General features: G+C 49.5%; 1 protein-coding gene across 3 annotated transcripts in view; it reads left to right on the top strand.

Moving 5' to 3' along the window:
• Positions 1-547: 547 nt before the first annotated feature.
• Positions 548-26,942, top strand: part of SHC2 (SHC adaptor protein 2) — a 272,791-nt gene continuing 246,396 nt past the window's right edge. For 2 of the 3 annotated variants that reach the window (XM_086946747.1, XM_086946748.1), the window contains exon 1: positions 548-796. Coding sequence is in view for 1 of the 3 variants with exons in the window: in XM_086946749.1 (XP_086802875.1) it covers positions 994-1,080 (87 nt within the window). In the remaining 2 variants the exon portion in view is untranslated. Of the gene's footprint in view, positions 797-936; positions 1,081-26,942 lie in introns of all 3 variants that reach the window. The other variant, XM_086946749.1, reaches the window with a different exon arrangement.

Below are 26,942 nucleotides of genomic sequence, written 5' to 3' on the forward strand. Positions count from 1 at the left end.
CTGACATTACAGGACATCAGGTGTGAGAGGGGGGTCTGTGCTGGTAACAGGGATAGGTGCATCAATCTATAGACTGACATTACCAGGGACATCAGGTGTCAGAAGGGGCTGTGCGGGTAACAGGCACAGGTGCATCAATCTATAGACTGACATTACCAGGGACATCAGGTGTGAGAAGGGCCTGTGCAGGTAACAGGGACAGGTGCATCAATCTATAGACTGACATTACCAGGACATCAGGTGTGAGAGGGGGGTCTGTGCTGGTAACAGGGATAGGTGCATCAAACTATAGACTGACACTGACAGGGACATCAGATGTGAGAGAGCGGGGTGTGCAGATTCCTTACAGCTCACGTCAGTCCCGGAGTATGGCATTATCAGCCTCTTGTGGGTGTTCCAGGAGCAGGCTCGATGGAAAGGCCTCGCCCCCCTGCCCTCCTGGACACTGCTGCGACCCGTCCAACACCCATCAATGATTAGCTCGCTAACTGAGGCTCCAGGTCGCGTTTTGAATGGTTACACATTGAACTCAGGAGTCCGTCTGTCTGCGGGTCTGTCCGAACAGTGGCCGCTGCCCCTGTTTACCTATAACAGGCCGGTGCCTTCACCTGGGGGGCGGCTCCTGCATGCATGAACACCCCCGCTTCTGCCCTCCTCCTCTCCAGCTCTCTCACCTCGACGGGAAGTGGGGGGAGGGGCCAGGGCGGCAGAGGATGAGGGGTGAGAGCGAGGCCCGCAGGCCACGGATCTGAGCTCCCCTGACAGCTGTCGTGCGAGGAGGGACATCGAGGCGTGGGTAAGTGCCCTCACTCCGTGCGCGTGCACATCCGCCCAGCGCTGCACCCCATCCCGCAGCGCCTCGATGCCCGCGCCTGGAGGGCCAGAGTTTCAGGGAGCTTTATATAGCGCCTTATGCCGCACTTCTGTCGTTTCTAGGCGATGTTAGTATTTCCCTGTTGACTGAGGTCGTTTCGGTTTGTCCACCTCTGAAGGATGAAAGACGGAATCAGTCTCACTGGGATTCACACCCGTTCTGCCGTTTCACCGCATGTCTCAGCAGCGAGGGTCCGAGTCACAAAGGTAAGCTTGCACCACCCACATTTTCTGACGCTAAGCCCTATTTACCTAAAAAAGTTGACAGGGTTTAGCATGAGAAAATAGCAGCTGTTTTAAATAGGCACTATGAAAGAGAAATACCTGTGTTTCTCCTTTCTTTTCCGGCTTTGTATTTGAGCTGCACTGTACAGCAAACATACATACAAAGTGGCAAATCGTTTAAGTTAATTTAAGCATGGTTATTATGTGCTGAAAGGTTTAAAATCATAAGAAGAAATGATTGTATAATAAAGTTTTAAAAAGATTTTAAAAAACGAGGTAAAAATGAATTAAACTAAAATAGTAGGAAAAGTATCACCCTGTGTACTCAAAAAAAGTGACACGCAAATGTATATAAAATATATAGTGTGACACACACAAGTAAATGACTAATGACCTTGTACAACATATAATGGCAATAAAAATATGTGAATTACAAAGTCAGAAGCCTGTCAATCCCATTAAAGTGAGGGATCATTTCCAGGACTCAATATGGAGACCCCGAGAGCGAGCAAAGGAAAAGAGAAGAAAAGATTAATACAGAGCATTGGCCACCACAGTGAAAGCACACATGAAGTGAGAACACACCATACCCACATGTACAAAGCACTGGCCACCACAGTCAAAGCACACATGAAGTGAGAACACACCATACCCACATGTACAGAGCACTGGCCACCACAGTCAAAGCACACGTGAAGTGAGAACACACCATACCCACATGTACAGAGCATTGGCCACCACAGTCAAAGCACACGTGAAGTGAGAACACACCATACCCACATGTACAGAGCATTGGCCACCACAGTCAAAGCACACGTGAAGGGATAACACACCATACCCACATGTACAGAGCATTGGCCACCACAGTCAAAGCACACATGAAGTGAGAACACACCATACCCACATGTACAAAGCACTGGCCACCACAGTCAAAGCACACATGAAGTGAGAACACACCATACCCACATGTACAGAGCATTGGCCACCACAGTCAAAGCACACATGAAGTGAGAACACACCATACCCACATGTACAGAGCATTGGCCACCACAGTCAAAGCACACGTGAAGTGAGAACACACCATACCCACATGTACAGAGCATTGGCCACCACAGTCAAAGCACACATGAAGTGAGAACACACCATACCCACATGTACAGAGCACTGGCCACCACAGTCAAAGCACACGTGAAGTGAGAACACACCATACCCACATGTACAGAGCATTGGCCACCACAGTCAAAGCACACGTGAAGTGAGAACACACCATACCCACATGTACAAAGCATTGGCCACCACAGTCAAAGCACACATGAAGTGAGAACACACCATACCCACATGTACAGAGCATTGGCCACCACAGTCAAAGCACACATGAAGTGATAACACACCATACCCACATGTACAGAGCATTGGCCACCACAGTCAAAGCACACATGAAGTGAGAACACACCATACCCACATGTACAGAGCATTGGTCACCACAGTCAAAGCACACGTGAAGTGAGAACACACCATACCCACATGTACAGAGCATTGGCCACCACAGTCAAAGCACACGTGAAGTGAGAACACACCATACCCACGTGTACAGAGCATTGGCCACCACAGTCAAAGCACACATGAAGTGAGAACACACCATACCCACATGTACAGAGCATTGGCCACCACAGTCAAAGCACACATGAAGTGAGAACACACCATACCCACATGTACAGAGCATTGGCCACCACAGTCAAAGCACACATGAAGTGAGAACACACCATACCCACATGTACAGAGCACTGGCCACCACAGTCAAAGCACACATGAAGTGAGAACACACCATACCCACATGTACAGAGCATTGGCCACCACAGTCAAAGCACACATGAAGTGAGAACACACCATACCCACATGTACAGAGCATTGGCCACCACAGTCAAAGCACACGGGAAGTGAGAACACACCATACCCACATGTACAGAGCATTGGCCACCACAGTCAAAGCACACGTGAAGTGAGAACACACCATACCCACATGTACAGAGCATTGGCCACCACAGTCAAAGCACACATGAAGTGAGAACACACCATACCCACATATACAGAGCACTGGCCACCACAGTGAAAGCACACATGAAGTGAGAACACACCATACCCACATGTACAGAGCACTGGCCACCACAGTGAAAGCACACATGAAGTGAGAACACACCATACCCACATGTACAGAGCATTGGCCACCACAGTCAAAGCACACATGAAGTGAGAACACACCATACCCACATGTACAGAGCATTGGCCACCACAGTGAAAGCACACGTGAAGTGAGAACACACCATACCCACATGTACAGAGCATTGGCCACCACAGTGAAAGCACACATGAAGTGAGAACACACCATACCCACATGTACAGAGCATTGGCCACCACAGTGAAAGCACACGTGAAGTGAGAACACACCATACCCACATGTACAGAGCATTGGCCACCACAGTCAAAGCACACATGAAGTGAGAACACACCATACCCACGTGTACAGAGCATTGGCCACCACAGTCAAAGCACACATGAAGTGAGAACACACCATACCCACGTGTACAGAGCATTGGTCACCACAGTCAAAGCACACATGAAGTGAGAACACACCATACCCACGTGTACAGAGCATTGGTCACCACAGTCAAAGCACACATGAAGTGAGAACACACCATACCCACGTGTACAGAGCATTGGCCACCACATTCAAAGCACACATGAAGTGAGAACACACCATACCCACGTGTACAGAGCATTGGCCACCACATTCAAAGCACACATGAAGTGAGAACACACCATACCCACGTGTACAGAGCATTGGCCACCACAGTCAAAGCACACATGAAGTGAGAACACACCATACCCACGTGTACAGAGCATTGGCCACCACAGTCAAAGCACACATGAAGTGAGAACACACCATACCCACGTGTACAGAGCATTGGCCACCACAGTCAAAGCACACATGAAGTGAGAACACACCATACCCACATGTACAGAGCATTGGCCACCACAGTCAAAGCACACATGAAGTGAGAACACACCATACCCACATGTACAGAGCATTGGCCACCACAGTCAAAGCACACATGAAGTGAGAACACACCATACCCACATGTACAGAGCATTGGCCACCACAGTCAAAGCACACGTGAAGTGAGAACACACCATACCCACATGCACAAAGCATTGGCCACCACAGTCAAAGCACACGTGAAGTGAGAACACACCATACCCACGTGTACAGAGCATTGGCCACCACAGTCAAAGCACACATGAAGTGAGAACACACCATACCCACATGTACAGAGCATTGGCCACCACAGTCAAAGCACACATGAAGTGAGAACACACCATACCCACATGTACAGAGCACTGGCCACCACAGTCAAAGCACACATGAAGTGAGAACACACCATACCCACATGTACAGAGCACTGGCCACCACAGTCAAAGCACACATGAAGTGAGAACACACCATACCCACATGTACAGAGCATTGGCCACCACAGTCAAAGCACACATGAAGTGAGAACACACCATACCCACATGTACAGAGCATTGGCCACCACAGTCAAAGCACACGGGAAGTGAGAACACACCATACCCACATGTACAGAGCATTGGCCACCACAGTCAAAGCACACGTGAAGTGAGAACACACCATACCAACATGTACAGAGCATTGGCCACCACAGTGAAAGCACACATGAAGTGAGAACACACCATACCCACATGTACAGAGCATTGGCCACCACAGTCAAAGCACACATGAAGTGAGAACACACCATACCCACATGTACAGAGCATTGGCCACCACAGTCAAAGCACACATGAAGTGAGAACACACCATACCCACATGTACAGAGCATTGGCCACCACAGTCAAAGCACACGTGAAGTGAGAACACACCATACCCACATGCACAAAGCATTGGCCACCACAGTCAAAGCACACGTGAAGTGAGAACACACCATACCCACGTGTACAGAGCATTGGCCACCACAGTCAAAGCACACATGAAGTGAGAACACACCATACCCACATGTACAGAGCATTGGCCACCACAGTCAAAGCACACATGAAGTGAGAACACACCATACCCACATGTACAGAGCACTGGCCACCACAGTCAAAGCACACATGAAGTGAGAACACACCATACCCACATATACAGAGCACTGGCCACCACAGTGAAAGCACACATGAAGTGAGAACACACCATACCCACATGTACAGAGCATTGGCCACCACAGTCAAAGCACACATGAAGTGAGAACACACCATACCCACATGTACAGAGCATTGGCCACCACAGTGAAAGCACACATGAAGTGAGAACACACCATACCCACATGTACAGAGCATTGGCCACCACAGTCAAAGCACACATGAAGTGAGAACACACCATACCCACATGTACAGAGCATTGGCCACCACAGTGAAAGCACACGTGAAGTGAGAACACACCATACCCACATGTACAGAGCATTGGCCACCACAGTCAAAGCACACATGAAGTGAGAACACACCATACCCACATGTACAGAGCATTGGCCACCACAGTCAAAGCACACATGAAGTGAGAACACACCATACCCTCATGTACAGAGCATTGGTCACCACAGTCAAAGCACACATGAAGTGAGAACACACCATACCCACGTGTACAGAGCATTGGTCACCACAGTCAAAGCACACATGAAGTGAGAACACACCATACCCACGTGTACAGAGCATTGGCCACCACATTCAAAGCACACATGAAGTGAGAACACACCATACCCACGTGTACAGAGCATTGGTCACCACAGTCAAAGCACACATGAAGTGAGAACACACCATACCCACGTGTACAGAGCATTGGTCACCACAGTCAAAGCACACATGAAGTGAGAACACACCATACCCACGTGTACAGAGCATTGGCCACCACATTCAAAGCACACATGAAGTGAGAACACACCATACCCACGTGTACAGAGCATTGGCCACCACAGTCAAAGCACACATGAAGTGAGAACACACCATACCAACATATACAGAGCATTGGTCACAACAGTCAAAGCACACGTTTAGTGAGAACACACCATACCCACATGTACAGAGCATTGGCCACCACAGTCAAAGCACACATGAAGTGAGAACACACCATACCCACATGTACAGAGCATTGGCCACCACAGTCAAAGCACACGTGAAGTGAGAACACACCATACCCACATGTACAGAGCATTGGTCACCACAGTGAAAGCACACGTGAAGTGAGAACACACCATACCCACGTGTACAGAGCATTGGCCACCACAGTCAAAGCACACGTGAAGTGAGAACACACCATACCCACATGTACAGAGCATTGGTCACCACAGTCAAAGCACACGTGAAGTGAGAACACACCATACCCACATGTACAGAGCATTGGCCACCACAGTCAAAGCACACATGAAGTGAGAACACACCATACCCACGTGTACAGAGCATTGGCCACCACAGTCAAAGCACACATGAAGTGAGAACACACCATACCCACATGTACAGAGCATTGGCCACCACAGTCAAAGCACACATGAAGTGAGAACACACCATACCAACATATACAGAGCATTGGTCACAACAGTCAAAGCACACGTTTAGTGAGAACACACCATACCCACATGTACAGAGCATTGGCCACCACAGTCAAAGCACACATGAAGTGAGAACACACCATACCCACATGTACAGAGCATTGGCCACCACAGTCAAAGCACACGTGAAGTGAGAACACACCATACCCACATGTACAGAGCATTGGCCACCACAGTGAAAGCACACGTGAAGTGAGAACACACCATACCCACATGTACAGAGCATTGGCCACCACAGTCAAAGCACACATGTAGTGAGAACACACCATACCCACATGTACAGAGCATTGGCCACCACAGTGAAAGCACACATGAAGTGAGAACACACCATACCCACATGTACAGAGCATTGGCCACCACAGTCAAAGCACACATGAAGTGAGAACACACCATACCCACATGTACAGAGCATTGGTCACCACAGTCAAAGCACACGTGAAGTGAGAACACAACATACCAACATATACAGAGCATTGGCCACAACAGTCAAAGCACACGTTTAGTGAGAACACACCATACCCACATGTACAGAGCATTGGTCACCACAGTCAAAGCACACATGAAGTGAGAACACACCATACCCACATGTACAGAGCATTGGTCACCACAGTCAAAGCACACATGAAGTGAGAACACACCATACCAACATGTACAGAGCATTGGCCACCACAGTCAAAGCACACATGAAGTGAGAACACACCATACCCACATGTACAAAGCATTGGCCACCACAGTCAAAGCACACATGAAGTGAGAACACACCATACCCACATGTACAGAGCATTGGCCACCACAGTGAAAGCACACGTGAAGTGAGAACACACCATACCCACATGTACAAAGCATTGGCCACCACAGTCAAAGCACACATGAAGTGAGAACACACCATACCCACATGTACAGAGCATTGGCCACCACAGTGAAAGCACACATGAAGTGAGAACACACCATACCCACATGTACAGAGCATTGGCCACCACAGTCAAAGCACACATGAAGTGAGAACACACCATACCCACATGTACAGAGCACTGGCCACCACAGTCAAAGCACACATGAAGTGAGAACACACCATACCCACATGTACAGAGCATTGGCCACCACAGTGAAAGCACACGTGAAGTGAGAACACACCATACCCACATGTACAGAGCATTGGCCACCACAGTCAAAGCACACGTGAAGTGAGAACACACCATACCCACATGTACAGAGCATTGGCCACCACAGTCAAAGCACACGTGAAGTGAGAACACACCATACCCACATGTACAGAGCATTGGCCACCACAGTCAAAGCACACGTGAAGTGAGAACACACCATACCCACATGTACAGAGCATTGGCCACCACAGTCAAAGCACACATGAAGTGAGAACACACCATACCCACATGTACAGAGCATTGGTCACCACAGTCAAAGCACACGTGAAGTGAGAACACACCATACCCACATGTACAGAGCATTGGCCACCACAGTCAAAGCACACGTGAAGTGAGAACACACCATACCCACATGTACAGAGCATTGGTCACCACAGTCAAAGCACACATGAAGTGAGAACACACCATACCCACATGTACAGAGCATTGGTCACCACAGTCAAAGCACACATGAAGTGAGAACACACCATACCCACATGTACAGAGCATTGGCCACCACAGTCAAAGCACACGTGAAGTGAGAACACACCATACCCACATGTACAGAGCATTGGCCACCACAGTCAAAGCACACGTGAAGTGAGAACACACCATACCCACATGTACAGAGCATTGGCCACCACAGTCAAAGCACACGTGAAGTGAGAACACACCATACCCACATGTACAGAGCATTGGCCACCACAGTCAAAGCACACGTGAAGTGAGAACACACCATACCCACATGTACAGAGCATTGGCCACCACAGTGAAAGCACACATGAAGTGAGAACACACCATACCCACATGTACAGAGCATTGGCCACCACAGTGAAAGCACACGTGAAGTGAGAACACACCATACCCACATGTACAGAGCATTGGCCACCACAGTGAAAGCACACGTGAAGTGAGAACACACCATACCCACATGTACAGAGCATTGGCCACCACAGTCAAAGCACACGTGAAGTGAGAACACACCATACCCACATGTACAGAGCATTGGCCACCACAGTCAAAGCACACGTGAAGTGAGAACACACCATACCCACATGTACAGAGCATTGGCCACCACAGTGAAAGCACACGTGAAGTGAGAACACACCATACCCACATGTACAGAGCATTGGCCACCACAGTCAAAGCACACGTGAAGTGAGAACACACCATACCCACATGTACAGAGCATTGGCCACCACAGTCAAAGCACACGTGAAGTGAGAACACACCATACCCACATGTACAGAGCATTGGCCACCACAGTCAAAGCACACGTGAAGTGAGAACACACCATACCCACATGTACAGAGCATTGGCCACCACAGTCAAAGCACACGTGAAGTGAGAACACACCATACCAACATGTACAGAGCATTGGCCACCACAGTCAAAGCACACGTGAAGTGAGAACACACCATACCCACATGTACAGAGCATTGGCCACCACAGTCAAAGCACACGTGAAGTGAGAACACACCATACCCACATGTACAGAGCATTGGCCACCACAGTCAAAGCACACGTGAAGTGAGAACACACCATACCCACATGTACAGAGCATTGGCCACCACAGTCAAAGCACACGTGAAGTGAGAACACACCATACCCACATGTACAGAGCATTGGCCACCACAGTCAAAGCACACGTGAAGTGAGAACACACCATACCCACATGTACAGAGCATTGGCCACCACAGTCAAAGCACACGTGAAGTGAGAACACACCATACCCACATGTACAGAGCATTGGCCACCACAGTGAAAGCACACGTGAAGTGAGAACACACCATACCCACATGCACAGAGCATTGGTCACCACAGTGAAAGCACACGTGAAGTGAGAACATACCATACCCACATGCACAGAGCATTGGTCACCACAGTGAAAGCACACGTGAAGTGAGAACACACCATACCCACATGTACAGAGCATTGGCCACCACAGTGAAAGCACACGTGAAGTGAGAACACACCATACCCACATGCACAGAGCATTGGTCACCACAGTGAAAGCACACGTGAAGTGAGAACACACCATACCCACGTGCACAGAGCATTGGTCACCACAGTGAAAGCACACGTGAAGTGAGAACACACCATACCCACGTGTACAGAGCATTGGTCACCACAGTGAAAGCACATGTGAAGTGAGAACACACCATACCCACGTGTACAGAGCATTGGTCACCACAGTGAAAGCACACGTGAAGTGAGAACACACCATACCAACATGTACAGAGCATTGGCCACCACAGTCAAAGCACACATGAAGTGAGAACACACCATACCCACATGTACAGAGCATTGGCCACCACAGTCAAAGCACACATGAAGTGAGAACACACCATACCCACATGTACAGAGCATTGGCCACCACAGTCAAAGCACACGTGAAGTGAGAACACACCATACCCACATGTACAGAGCATTGGCCACCACAGTGAAAGCACACGTGAAGTGAGAACACACCATACCCACATGTACAGAGCATTGGCCACCACAGTCAAAGCACACATGAAGTGAGAACACACCATACCCACATGTACAGAGCATTGGCCACCACAGTCAAAGCACACATGAAGTGAGAACACACCATACCCACATGTACAGAGCATTGGCCACCACAGTCAAAGCACACGTGAAGTGAGAACACACCATACCCACATGTACAGAGCATTGGCCACCACAGTCAAAGCACACGTGAAGTGAGAACACACCATACCCACATGTACAGAGCATTGGCCACCACAGTCAAAGCACACGTGAAGTGAGAACACACCATACCCACATGTACAGAGCATTGGCCACCACAGTCAAAGCACACGTGAAGTGAGAACACACCATACCCACATGTACAGAGCATTGGCCACCACAGTCAAAGCACACGTGAAGTGAGAACACACCATACCCACATGTACAGAGCATTGGCCACCACAGTCAAAGCACACGTGAAGTGAGAACACACCATACCCACATGTACAGAGCATTGGCCACCACAGTCAAAGCACACGTGAAGTGAGAACACACCATACCCACATGTACAGAGCATTGGCCACCACAGTCAAAGCACACGTGAAGTGAGAACACACCATACCCACATGTACAGAGCATTGGCCACCACAGTCAAAGCACACGTGAAGTGAGAACACACCATACCCACATGTACAGAGCATTGGCCACCACAGTCAAAGCACACGTGAAGTGAGAACACACCATACCCACGTGTACAGAGCATTGGCCACCACAGTCAAAGCACACGTGAAGTGAGAACACACCATACCCACGTGTACAGAGCATTGGCCACCACAGTCAAAGCACACGTGAAGTGAGAACACACCATACCCACGTGTACAGAGCATTGGCCACCACAGTCAAAGCACACGTGAAGTGAGAACACACCATACCCACATGCACAAAGCATTGGCCACCACAGTCAAAGCACACGTGAAGTGAGAACACACCATACCCACATGCACAGAGCATTGGTCACCACAGTCAAAGCACACGTGAAGTGAGAACACACCATACCCACATGTACAAAGCTTTGGCCACCACAGTCAAAGCACACGTGAAGTGAGAACACACCATACCCACATGTACAAAGCTTTGGCCACCACAGTCAAAGCACACATGTAGTGAGAACACACCATACCCACATGTACAGAGCATTGGCCACCACAGTCAAAGCACACGTGAAGTGAGAACACACCATACCCACATGTACAGAGCATTGGTCACCACAGTCAAAGCACACGTCAAGTGAGAACACACCATACCCACATGTACAGAGCATTGGCCACCAAAGTGAAAGCACACGTGAAGTGGGAACACGCCATACCCACATGTACAGAGCATTGGCCACCACAGTGAAAGCACACGTGAAGTGAGAACACACCATACCCACATGTACAAAGCTTTGGACACCACAGTCAAAGCACACATGTAGTGAGAACACACCATACCCACATGTACAGAGCATTGGACACCACAGTCAAAGCACACATGAAGTGAGAACACACCATACCCATATGTACAGAGCATTGGCCACCACAGTCAAAGCACACGTGAAGTGAGAACACACCATACCCACATGCACAGAGCATTGGCCACCACAGTCAAAGCAAACATGAAGTGAGAACACACCATACCCACATGCACAGAGCATTGGCCACCACAGTCAAAGCACACGTGAAGTGATAACACACCATACCCACATGTACAGAGCATTGGCCACCACAGTCAAAGCACACGTGAAGCGAGAACACACCATACCCACATGTACAGAGCATTGGCCACCACAGTCAAAGCACACGTGAAGCGAGAACACACCATACCCACATGTACAGAGCATTGGCCACCACAGTCAAAGCACACATGAAGTGAGAACACACCATACCCACATGTACAGAGCATTGGCCACCACAGTCAAAGCACACGTGAAGTGATAACACACCATACCCACATGTACAGAGCATTGGCCACCACAGTCAAAGCACACGTGAAGTGAGAACACACCATACCCACATGTACAGAGCATTGGCCACCACAGTGAAAGCACACATGAAGTGAGAACACACCATACCCACATGTACAGAGCATTGGTCACCACAGTCAAAGCACACATGAAGTGAGAACACACCATACCCACATGTACAGAGCATTGGCCACCACAGTCAAAGCACACGTGAAGTGAGAACACACCATACCCACATGTACAGAGCATTGGTCACCACAGTCAAAGCACACATGAAGTGAGAACACACCATACCCACATGTACAGAGCATTGGTCACCACAGTCAAAGCACACATGAAGTGAGAACACACCATACCCACATGTACAGAGCATTGGTCACCACAGTCAAAGCACACATGAAGTGAGAACACACCATACCCACATGTACAGAGCATTGGCCACCACAGTCAAAGCACACGTGAAGTGAGAACACACCATACCCACATGTACAGAGCATTGGCCACCACAGTCAAAGCACACGTGAAGTGAGAACACACCATACCCACATGTACAGAGCATTGGCCACCACAGTCAAAGCACACGTGAAGTGAGAACACACCATACCCACATGTACAGAGCATTGGCCACCACAGTCAAAGCACACGTGAAGTGAGAACACACCATACCCACATGTACAGAGCATTGGCCACCACAGTGAAAGCACACATGAAGTGAGAACACACCACACCCACATGTACAGAGCATTGGCCACCACAGTGAAAGCACACGTGAAGTGAGAACACACCATACCCACATGTACAGAGCATTGGCCACCACAGTCAAAGCACACGTGAAGTGAGAACACACCATACCCACATGTACAGAGCATTGGCCACCACAGTCAAAGCACACGTGAAGTGAGAACACACCATACCCACATGTACAGAGCATTGGCCACCACAGTCAAAGCACACGTGAAGTGAGAACACACCATACCCACATGTACAGAGCATTGGCCACCACAGTGAAAGCACACGTGAAGTGAGAACACACCATACCCACATGTACAGAGCATTGGCCACCACAGTCAAAGCACACGTGAAGTGAGAACACACCATACCCACATGTACAGAGCATTGGCCACCACAGTCAAAGCACACGTGAAGTGAGAACACACCATACCCACATGTACAGAGCATTGGCCACCACAGTCAAAGCACACGTGAAGTGAGAACACACCATACCCACATGTACAGAGCATTGGCCACCACAGTCAAAGCACACGTGAAGTGAGAACACACCATACCAACATGTACAGAGCATTGGCCACCACAGTCAAAGCACACGTGAAGTGAGAACACACCATACCAACATGTACAGAGCATTGGCCACCACAGTCAAAGCACACGTGAAGTGAGAACACACCATACCCACATGTACAGAGCATTGGCCACCACAGTCAAAGCACACGTGAAGTGAGAACACACCATACCCACATGTACAGAGCATTGGCCACCACAGTCAAAGCACACGTGAAGTGAGAACACACCATACCCACATGTACAGAGCATTGGCCACCACAGTCAAAGCACACGTGAAGTGAGAACACACCATACCCACATGTACAGAGCATTGGCCACCACAGTGAAAGCACACGTGAAGTGAGAACACACCATACCCACATGCACAGAGCATTGGTCACCACAGTGAAAGCACACGTGAAGTGAGAACACACCATACCCACATGTACAGAGCATTGGTCACCACAGTGAAAGCACACGTGAAGTGAGAACACACCATACCCACATGTACAGAGCATTGGCCACCACAGTGAAAGCACACGTGAAGTGAGAACACACCATACCCACATGCACAGAGCATTGGTCACCACAGTGAAAGCACACGTGAAGTGAGAACACACCATACCCACGTGTACAGAGCATTGGTCACCACAGTGAAAGCACACGTGAAGTGAGAACACACCATACCCACATGTACAGAGCATTGGTCACCACAGTGAAAGCACACGTGAAGTGAGAACACACCATACCCACGTGTACAGAGCATTGGCCACAACAGTGAAAGCACACATGAAGTTAGAACACACCATACCAACATGTACAGAGCATTGGCCACCACAGTCAAAGCACACATGAAGTGAGAACACACCATACCCACATGTACAGAGCATTGGCCACCACAGTCAAAGCACACATGAAGTGAGAACACACCATACCCACATGTACAGAGCATTGGCCACCACAGTCAAAGCACACGTGAAGTGAGAACACACCATACCCACATGTACAGAGCATTGGCCACCACAGTGAAAGCACACGTGAAGTGAGAACACACCATACCCACATGTACAGAGCATTGGCCACCACAGTCAAAGCACACATGAAGTGAGAACACACCATACCCACATGTACAGAGCATTGGCCACCACAGTCAAAGCACACATGAAGTGAGAACACACCATACCCACATGTACAGAGCATTGGCCACCACAGTCAAAGCACACGTGAAGTGAGAACACACCATACCCACATGTACAGAGCATTGGCCACCACAGTCAAAGCACACGTGAAGTGAGAACACACCATACCCACATGTACAGAGCATTGGCCACCACAGTCAAAGCACACGTGAAGTGAGAACACACCATACCCACATGTACAGAGCATTGGCCACCACAGTCAAAGCACACGTGAAGTGAGAACACACCATACCCACATGTACAGAGCATTGGCCACCACAGTCAAAGCACACGTGAAGTGAGAACACACCATACCCACATGTACAGAGCATTGGCCACCACAGTCAAAGCACACGTGAAGTGAGAACACACCATACCCACATGTACAGAGCATTGGCCACCACAGTCAAAGCACACGTGAAGTGAGAACACACCATACCCACATGCACAGAGCATTGGCCACCACAGTCAAAGCACACGTGAAGTGAGAACACACCATACCCACATGTACAGAGCATTGGCCACCACAGTCAAAGCACACGTGAAGTGAGAACATACCATACCCACATGTACAGAGCATTGGCCACCACAGTCAAAGCACACGTGAAGTGAGAACACACCATACCCACATGCACAGAGCATTGGCCACCACAGTCAAAGCACACGTGAAGTGAGAACACACCATACCCACATGTACAGAGCATTGGCCACCACAGTCAAAGCACACGTGAAGTGAGAACACACCATACCCACATGTACAGAGCATTGGCCACCACAGTCAAAGCACACGTGAAGTGAGAACACACCATACCCACGTGTACAGAGCATTGGCCACCACAGTCAAAGCACACGTGAAGTGAGAACACACCATACCCACGTGTACAGAGCATTGGCCACCACAGTCAAAGCACACGTGAAGTGAGAACACACCATACCCACGTGTACAGAGCATTGGCCACCACAGTCAAAGCACACGTGAAGTGAGAACACACCATACCCACATGCACAAAGCATTGGCCACCACAGTCAAAGCACACGTGAAGTGAGAACACACCATACCCACATGTACAGAGCATTGGTCACCACAGTCAAAGCACACGTGAAGTGAGAACACACCATACCCACATGTACAAAGCTTTGGCCACCACAGTCAAAGCACACGTGAAGTGAGAACACACCATACCCACATGTACAAAGCTTTGGCCGCCACAGTCAAAGCACACATGTAGTGAGAACACGCCATACCCACATGTACAGAGCATTGGCCACCACAGTCAAAGCACACGTGAAGTGAGAACACACCATACCCACATGTACAGAGCATTGGTCACCACAGTCAAAGCACACGTGAAGTGAGAACACACCATACCCACATGTACAGAGCATTGGCCACCAAAGAGAAAGCACACGTGAAGTGGGAACACGCCATACCCACATGTACAGAGCATTGGCCACCACAGTCAAAGCACACGTGAAGTGAGAACACACCATACCCACATGTACAAAGCTTTGGACACCACAGTCAAAGCACACATGTAGTGAGAACACACCATACCCACATGTACAGAGCATTGGCCACCACAGTCAAAGCACACATGAAGTGAGAACACACCATACCCATATGTACAGAGCATTGGCCACCACAGTCAAAGCACACGTGAAGTGAGAACACACCATACCCACATGCACAGAGCATTGGCCACCACAGTCAAAGCACACGTGAAGTGAGAACACACCATACCCACATGTACAGAGCATTGGCCACCACAGTCAAAGCACACATGAAGTGATAACACACCATACCCACATGTACAGAGCATTGGCCACCACAGTCAAAGCACACGTGAAGTGATAACACACCATACCCACATGTACAGAGCATTGGCCACCACAGTCAAAGCACACGTGAAGTAAGAACACACCATACCCACATGTACAGAGCATTGGCCACCACAGTCAAAGCACACATGTAGTGATAACACACCATACCCACATGTACAGAGCACTGGCCACCACAGTGAAAGCGCACGTGAAGTGAGAACACATCATACCCACATGTACAGAGCACTGGCCACCAGAGTGAAAGCACACGTGAAGTGAGAACACACCATACACACATGTACAGAGCACTGGCCACCACAGTGAAAGCACACGTGAAGTGAGAACACACCATACCCACATGTACAGAGCACTGGCCACCACAGTGAAAGCACACGTGAAGTGAGAACACACCATACACATGTACAGAGCATTGGCCACCACAGTCAAAGCACACGTGAAGTGAGAACACACCATACCCACATGTACAGAGCATTGGCCACCACAGTGAAAGCACACGTGAAGTGAGAACACACCATACCCACATGTACAGAGCATTGGCCACCACAGTGAAAGCACACGTGAAGTGAGAACACACCATACCCACATGTACAGAGCATTGGCCACCACAGTGAAAGCACACGTGAAGTGAGAACACACCATACCCACATGTACAGAGCACTGGCCACCACAGTGAAAGCACACGTGAAGTGAGAACAACCCATACTCACATGTACAGAGCACTGGCCACCACAGTGAAAGCACACGTGAAGTGAGAACACACCATACCCACATGTACAAAGCACTGGCCACCACAGTAAAGCACACGTGAAGTGAGAACACACCATACCCACATGTACAGAGCATTTGCCACCACAGTGAAAGCACACGTGAAGTGAGAACACACCATACCCACATGTACAGAGCATTGGCCACCACAGTGAAAGCAGACGTGAAGTGAGAACACACCATACCCACATGTACAGAGCATTGGCCACCACAGTCAAAGCACACGTGAAGTGAGAACACACCATACCCACATGTACAGAGCATTGGCCACCACAGTGAAAGCACACGTTTAGTGAGAACACACCATACCCACATGTACAGAGCATTGGCCACCACAGTGAAAGCACATGCTTAGTGAGAACACACCATACCCACATGTACAGAGCATTGGCCACCACAGTGAAAGCACACGTGAAGTGAGAAAACACCATACACACATGTACAGAGCATGGGCCACCACAGTGAAAGCACACGTGTAGTGAGAACACACCATACCCACATGTACAGAGCATTGGCCACCACAGTGAAAGCACACATGAAGTGAGAACACACCATACCCACATGTACAGAGCATTGGCCACCACATCATGTCAAGCGCTATGTGTGACACACTAGTCAGCACCCCTTCTAAAGCACTAGCATTAGGTCATATCAAGCGATACATGTGACACACTAGTCAGCATCCCGACTAAAATACTAGCCTTACATCATGTTAATCACTATGTGTGACACACTCGTCAGCACCCCGTCTAAAGTGCTAGCCTGTACTACATGCCAGCGCTGTGCGTGACACACTCGTCAGCACCCCGTCTAAAGTGCTAGCCTGTACTTCATGCCAAATGCTATGTGTGACACACTAGTCAGCACCCCGTCTAAAGCGCTAGCCTGTACATCATGTCAAGCGCTATGTGCGAAACACTAGTCAGCATCCCGTCTAAAGTCTAAAGTGCTAGCCTTACATCATGCCAAAGACTATGTGTTACACACACGTCAGCACCCCATCTAAAGCACTAGCCTGTACTTCATGCCAAGTGCTATGTGTGACACACTAGTCAGCACCCTGTCTAAAGTGCTAGCCTGCACGTCATGTGAAGCGCTATGTGTGACACACTAGTGAGCACCCCATCTAAAGCGCTAGCCTGCACGTCAAGCCAAGCGCTATGTGTGACACACTAGTCAGCACCCCGTCTAAAGCACTAGCCTGTACGTCAGGTCAAGCGATATGTGTGACACACTAGTCAGCACCCCTTCTGAAGTGCTAGCCTTACATCATGTCAAGCACTATGTGTGACACACTAGTCAGCACACTGTCTAAAGCGCTAGCCTGTACTTCTTGCCAAGTGCTATGTGTGACACACTAGTCAGCACCCCATCTAAAGCGCTAGCCTGTACGTCATGCCAAGCGCTATGTGTGACACACTAGTCAGCACCCCGTCTAAAGCGCTAGCCTGCACGTCATGTGAAGCGCTATGTGTGACACACTAGTCAGCACCCCTTATAAAGCACTAGCCTTACATCATATCAAGCGCTATGAGTGACACACTAGTCAGCACCCCGTCTAAAGCGCTAGCCTGTACGTCAAGTCAAGGGCTATTGTGAGACACACTAGTCAGCACCCCGTCTAAAGTGCTAACCTGTACTTCATGCCAAGCGCTATGTGTGACACACTATTCAGCACCCCGTCTAAAGCGCTAGCCTGTACGTCAGGTCAAGCGATATGTGTGACACACTAGTCAGCACCCCTTCTGAAGTGCTAGCCTTACATCATGTCAAGCGCTATGTGTGACACACTAGTCAGCACCGCGTCTAAAGGGCTAGCCTGTACGTCAGGTCAAGCGCTATGTGTGACACACTAGTCAGCACCGCGTCTAAAGCGCTAGCCTGTACGTCAGGTCAAGCGATATGTGTGACACACTAATCAGCACCCCGTCTGAAGCGCTAGCCTGTATGTCATGTCAAGCGCTGTGTGTGACCCACTAGTCAGCACCCCGTCTAAAGCACTAGCCTGTAAGTCAGGTCAAGCGATATGTGTGACACACTAGTCAGCACCCCTTCTGAAGTGCTAGCCTTACATCATGTCAAGCGCTATGTGTGACACACTAGTCAGCACCGCGTCTAAAGCGCTAGCCTGTACGTCAGGTCAAGCGCTATGTGTGACACACTAGTCAGCACTCCGTCTGAAGCGCTAGCCTGTATGTCATGTCAAGCGCTATGTGTGACACACTAGTCAGCACCCCGTCTAAAGCACTAGCCTGTACGTCAGGTCAAGCGGTATATGTGACACACTAGTCAGCACCCTTTCTGAAGTGCTAGCCTTACATCATGTAAAGCGCTATGTGTGACACACTAGTCAGCACACTGTCTAAAGTGCTAGCCTGTACTTCATGCCAAGTGCTATGTGTGACACACTAGTCAGCACCCCATATAAAGCGCTAGCCTGTACGTCATGCCAAGCGCTATGTGTGACACACTAGTCAGCACCCCGTCTAAAGCGCTAGCCTGCACGTCATGTGAAGCGCTATGTGTGACACACTAGTCAGCACCCCTTATAAATCACTAGCCTTACATCATATCAAGCGCTATGAGTGACACACTAGTCAATACCCCGTCTAAAGCGCTAGCCTGTACGTCAAGTCAAGGGCTATTGTGAGACACACTAGTCAGCACCCCGTCTAAAGTGCTAACCTGTACTTCATGCCAAGCTCTATGTGTGACACACTAGTCAGCACCCCGTCTAAAGTGCTAGCCTGTACGTCAAGTCAAGGTCTATGTGTGACACACTAGTCAGCACCCCGTCTGAAGCGCTAGCCTTACATCATGTCAAGCGCTATGTGTGACACACTAGTCAGCACCCCGTCTGAAGCGCTAGCCTGTACATCATGCCAAGCGCTATGTGTGACACACTAGTCAGCACCCCATCTGAACCCCGTCTTAAGCGCTAGCCTGTACTTCATGCCAAGCGCTATGTGTAACACAATAGTCAGCACCCTGTCTAAAGTGCTAGCCTGCACTTCATGCCAAGCGCTATGTGTGACACACTAGTCAGCACCCCGTCTAAAGCGCTAGCCTGCACGTCATGTGAAGTGCTATGTGTGACACACTAGTCAGCACCCCTTATAAAGCGCTAGCCTTACATCATATCAAGCGGTATGAGTGACACACTAGTCAGCACCCCGTCTAAAGCGCTAACCTGTACGTCAAGTCAAGGGCTATTGTGAGACACACTAGTCAGCACCCCGTCTAAAGTGCTAACCTGTACTTCATGCCAATCGCTATGTGTGACACACTATTCAGCACCCCGTCTAAAGCGCTAGCCTGCACGTCATGTGAAGCGCTGTGTGTGACACACTAGTCAGCACCCCTTCTAAAGCGCTAGCCTGTACGTCAAGTCTAGGTCTATGTGTGACACACTAGTCAGCACCCCGTCTGAATCGCTAGCCTTACATCATATCAAGCGGTATGAGTGACACACTAGTCAGCACCCCGTCTAAAGCGCTAGCCTGCACGTCATGTGAAGTGCTATGTGTGACACACTAGTCAGCACCCCTTATAAAGCGCTAGCCTTACATCATATCAAGTGGTATGAGTGACACACTAGTCAGCACCCCGTCTAAAGCGCTAGCCTGTACGTCAAGTCAAGGGCTATTGTGAGACACACTAGTCAGCACCCCTTCACAAGTGCTAGCCTTACATCATGTCAAGCGCTTTGTGTGACACACTAGTCAGCACCCCGTCTGAAGCGCTAGCCTGTACATCATGCCAAGCGCTATGTGTGACACACTAGTCAGCACCCCATCTGAACCCCGTCTTAAGCGCTAGCCTGTACTTCATGCCAAGCGCTATGTGTAACACAATAGTGAGCACCCTGTCTAAAGTGCTAGCCTGCACTTCATGCCAAGCGCTATGTGTGACACACTAGTCAGCACCCCGTCTAAAGCGCTAGCCTGCACGTCATGTGAAGTGCTATGTGTGACACACTAGTCAGCACCCCTTATAAAGCGCTAGCCTTACATCATATCAAGCGGTATGAGTGACACACTAGTCAGCACCCCGTCTAAAGTGCTAACCTGTACTTCATGCCAAGCGCTATGTGTGACACACTATTCAGCACCCCGTCTAAAGCGCTAGCCTGCACGTCATGTGAAGCGCTATGTGTGACACACTAGTCAGCACCCCTTCTAAAGCGCTAGCCTGTACGTCAAGTCTAGGTCTATGTGTGACACACTAGTCAGCACCCCGTCTGAAGCGCTAGCCTTACATCATATCAAGCGGTATGAGTGACACACTAGTCAGCACCCCGTCTAAAGCGCTAGCCTGCAAGTCATGTGAAGTGCTATGTGTGACACACTAGTCAGCACCCCTTATAAAGCGCTAGCCTTACATCATATCAAGTGGTATGAGTGACACACTAGTCAGCACCCCGTCTAAAGCGCTAGCCTGTACGTCAAGTCAAGGGCTATTGTGAGACACACTAGTCAGCACCCCTTCTGAAGTGCTAGCCTTACATCATGTCAAGCGCTATGTGTGACACACTAGTCAGCACCCCGTCTGAAGCGCTAGCCTGTACGTCATGCCAAGCGCTATGTGTGACACACTAGTCAGCACCCCGTCTGAAGCGCTAGCCTGTACTTCATGCCAAGCGCTATGTGTAACACAATAGTCAGCACCCTGTCTAAAGTGCTAGCCTGCACGTCATGTGAAGCGCTATGTGTGACACACTAGTGAGCACCCCATCTAAAGCGCTAGCCTGCACGTCATGCCAACGCTATGTGTGACACACTAGTCAGCACCCTGTCTAAAGCACTAGCCTGTACGTCAGGTCAAGCGATATGTGTGACACACTAGTCAGCACCCCTTCTGAAGTGCTAGCCTTACATCATGTCAAGCGCTATGTGTGACACACTAGTCAGCACACTGTCTAAAGCGCTAGCCTGTACTTCTTGCCAAGTGCTATGTGTGACACACTAGTCAGCACCCCATCTAAAGCGCTAGCCTGTACGTCATGCCAAGCGCTATGTGTGACACACTAGTCAGCACCCCGTCTAAAGCGCTAGCCTGCACGTCATGTGAAGCGCTATGTGTGACACACTAGTCAGCACCCCTTATAAAGCACTAGCCTTACATCATATCAAGCGCTATGAGTGACACACTAGTCAGCACCCCGTCTAAAGCGCTAGCCTGTACGTCAAGTCAAGGGCTATTGTGAGACACACTAGTCAGCACCCCGTCTAAAGTGCTAACCTGTACTTCATGCCAAGCGCTATGTGTGACACACTATTCAGCACCCCGTCTAAAGCGCTAGCCTGTACGTCAGGTCAAGCGATATGTGTGACACACTAGTCAGCACCCCTTCTGAAGTGCTAGCCTTACATCATGTCAAGCGCTATGTGTGACACACTAATCAGCACCGCGTCTAAAGGGCTAGCCTGTACGTCAGGTCAAGCGCTATGTGTGACACACTAGTCAGCACCCCGTCTGAAGCGCTAGCCTGTATGTCATGTCAAGCGCTGTGTGTGACCCACTAGTCAGCACCCCGTCTAAAGCACTAGCCTGTACGTCAGGTCAAGCGATATGTGTGACACACTAGTCAGCACCCCTTCTGAAGTGCTAGCCTTACATCATGTCAAGCGCTATGTGTGACACACTAGTCAGCACCGCGTCTAAAGCACTAGCCTGTACGTCAGGTCAAGCGCTATGTGTGACACACTAGTCAGCACCCCGTCTGAAGCGCTAGCCTGTATGTCATGTCAAGCGCTATGTGTGACACACTAGTCAGCACCCCGTCTAAAGCACTAGCCTGTACGTCAGGTCAAGCGATATATGTGACACACTAGTCAGCACCCTTTCTGAAGTGCTAGCCTTACATCATGTCAAGCGCTATGTGTGACACACTAGTCAGCACACTGTCTAAAGTGCTAGCCTGTACTTCATGCCAAGTGCTATGTGTGACACACTAGTCAGCACCCCATATAAAGCGCTAGCCTGTACGTCATGCCAAGCGCTATGTGTGACACACTAGTCAGCACCCCGTCTAAAGCGCTAGCCTGCACGTCATGTGAAGCGCTATGTGTGACACACTAGTCAGCACCCCTTATAAATCACTAGCCTTACATCATATCAAGCGCTATGAGTGACACACTAGTCAATACCCCGTCTAAAGCGCTAGCCTGTACGTCAAGTCAAGGGCTATTGTGAGACACACTAGTCAGCACCCCGTCTAAAGTGCTAACCTGTACTTCATGCCAAGCGCTATGTGTGACACACTAGTCAGCACCCCGTCTAAAGTGCTAGCCTGTACGTCAAGTCAAGGTCTATGTGTGACACACTAGTCAGCACCCCGTCTGAAGCGCTAGCCTTACATCATGTCAAGCGCTATGTGTGACACACTAGTCAGCACCCCGTCTGAAGCGCTAGCCTGTACATCATGCCAAGCGCTATGTGTGACACACTAGTCAGCACCCCATCTGAACCCCGTCTTAAGCGCTAGCCTGTACTTCATGCCAAGCGCTATGTGTAACACAATAGTCAGCACCCTGTCTAAAGTGTTAGCCTGCACTTCATGCCAAGCGCTATGTGTGACACACTAGTCAGCACCCCGTCTAAAGCGCTAGCCTGCACGTCATGTGAAGTGCTATGTGTGACACACTAGTCAGCACCCCTTATAAAGCGCTAGCCTTACATCATATCAAGCGGTATGAGTGACACACTAGTCAGCACCCCGTCTAAAGCGCTAACCTGTACGTCAAGTCAAGGGCTATTGTGAGACACACTAGTCAGCACCCCGTCTAAAGTGCTAACCTGTACTTCATGCCAAGCGCTATGTGTGACACACTATTCAGCACCCCGTCTAAAGCGCTAGCCTGCACGTCATGTGAAGCGCTATGTGTGACACACTAGTCAGCACCCCTTCTAAAGCGCTAGCCTGTACGTCAAGTCTAGGTCTATGTGTGACACACTAGTCAGCACCCCGTCTGAATCGCTAGCCTTACATCATATCAAGCGGTATGAGTGACACACTAGTCAGCACCCCGTCTAAAGCGCTAGCCTGCACGTCATGTGAAGTGCTATGTGTGACACACTAGTCAGCACCCCTTATAAAGCGCTAGCCTTACATCATATCAAGTGGTATGAGTGACCCACTAGTCAGCACCCCGTCTAAAGCACTAGCCTGTACGTCAAGTCAAGGGCTATTGTGAGACACACTAGTCAGCACCCCTTCTGAAGTGCTAGCCTTACATCATGTCAAGCGCTATGTGTGACACACTAGTCAGCACCCCGTCTGAAGCGCTAGCCTGTACATCATGCCAAGTGCTATGTGTGACACACTAGTCAGCACCCCATCAGAACCCCGTCTTAAGCGCTAGCCTGTACTTCATGCCAAGCGCTATGTGTAACACAATAGTCAGCACCCTGTCTAAAGTGCTAGCCTGCACTTCATGCCAAGCGCTATGTGTGACACACTAGTCAGCACCCCGTCTAAAGCGCTAGCCTGTACGTCAAGTCAAGGGCTATTGTGAGACACACTAGTCAGCACCCCTTCTGAAGTGCTAGCCTTACATCATGTCAAGCGCTATGTGTGACACACTAGTCAGCACCCCGTCTGAAGCGCTAGCCTGTACATCATGCCAAGTGCTATGTGTGACACACTAGTCAGCACCCCATCAGAACCCCGTCTTAAGCGCTAGCCTGTACTTCATGCCAAGCGCTATGTGTAACACAATAGTCAGCACCCTGTCTAAAGTGCTAGCCTGCACTTCATGCCAAGCGCTATGTGTGACACACTAGTCAGCACCCCGTCTAAAGCGCTAGCCTGCACGTCATGTGAAGTGCTATGTGTGACACACTAGTCAGCACCCCTTATAAAGCGCTAGCCTTACATCATATCAAGCGGTATGAGTGACACACTAGTCAGCACCCCGTCTAAAGCGCTAGCCTGTACGTCAAGTCAAGGGCTATTGTGAGACACACTAGTCAGCACCCCGTCTAAAGTGCTAACCTGTACTTCATGCCAAGCGCTATGTGTGACACACTATTCAGCACCCCGTCTAAAGCGCTAGCCTGCACGTCATGTGAAGCGCTATGTGTGACACACTAGTCAGCACCCCTTCTAAAGCGCTAGCCTGTACGTCAAGTCTAGGTCTATGTGTGACACACTAGTCAGCACCCCGTCTGAAGCGCTAGCCTTACATCATATCAAGCGGTATGAGTGACACACTAGTCAGCACCCCGTCTAAAGCGCTAGCCTGCACGTCATGTGAAGTGCTATGTGTGACACACTAGTCAGCACCCCTTATAAAGCGCTAGCCTTACATCATATCAAGTGGTATGAGTGACACACTAGTCAGCACCCCGTCTAAAGCGCTAGCCTGTACGTCATGCCAAGCGCTATTGTGAGACACACTAGTCAGCACCCCGTCTGAAGCGCTAGCCTGTACTTCATGCCAAGCGCTATGTGTAACACAATAGTCAGCACCCTGTCTAAAGTGCTAGCCTGCACTTCATGCCAAGCGCTATGTGTGACACACTAGTCAGCACCCTGTCTGAAGCGCTAGCCTGCACGTCATGTAAAGCGCTATGTGTGACACACATTTCCAAATTCCACATTTTGTGATTTTTTTGGGGGGGGCGGGGGTAGAATCAAAAGTGCAATCATCTGAAGGGTCCTTCTTTGCGGAAAGAGGTTGTCAGTTGGGGAGAACAGAATTTGAGTATTTGACTGCAGTTCACACGTACTGTCAGCAGAGGGCACACACTGTCTTTGAGCTGCTGCCACCTCAAAGGATCTGAGAATGAATGCTGCTGGGGGATCATTTACTAAATATAAACACACATTTGGAAAGAGAACTCATTATTTATACAATGAAAGGGCCTCCAGCTCTGGGCGCAGGTCAGTTAAGGAATCCTTATGGGGTCCATTAGGGATGTCATTCAGCAAATGATGAATAATTATGTACATTCAATTCAACTCTAAAAATCTGTATTCACTGCTGCACTGCCTGTACATGTGTGAAGGCAGACTACAAAGCTGCCTGATGCCTCTGCTGTACTTTTGCTGTGTAGGAGAGAAGCTTGCATTGTTGCTGCCCATGACTTTCTTATCTTGTTCTACGTATGAGGAAAGCTTGTGCTGCTGGTGCCCAAGACATACCTTTATCTGTGCGTGAGGGAAGCGTGCACCACTGCTATCCATGTAGTACCTATTCTGTGTAAGAGGGAAGCTTGCACTGCTGCTATCCATGGACTACCTGTTCTGTGTAAGAGGGAAGCTTGCACTGCTGCTATCCATACAGTACCTATAATGTGTAAGAGGGAAGCTTGCACGGCTGCTATCCATGGAGTACCTGTTATGTGTGTGAGGGAAGCTTGCACAGCTGCTATCCATGCAGTACATATACTGTGTAAGAGGGAAGCTTGCACTGCTGCTATCCATGGACTACCTGTTCTGTGTGTGAGGGAAGCTTGCACTGCTGCTATCCATGGACTACCTGTTCTGTGTGTGAGGGAAGCT

Source organism: Lissotriton vulgaris, chromosome 12, assembly GCF_964263255.1.
Source record: "Lissotriton vulgaris chromosome 12, aLisVul1.2, whole genome shotgun sequence".
NCBI classification, from domain to species: domain Eukaryota; kingdom Metazoa; phylum Chordata; class Amphibia; order Caudata; family Salamandridae; genus Lissotriton; species Lissotriton vulgaris.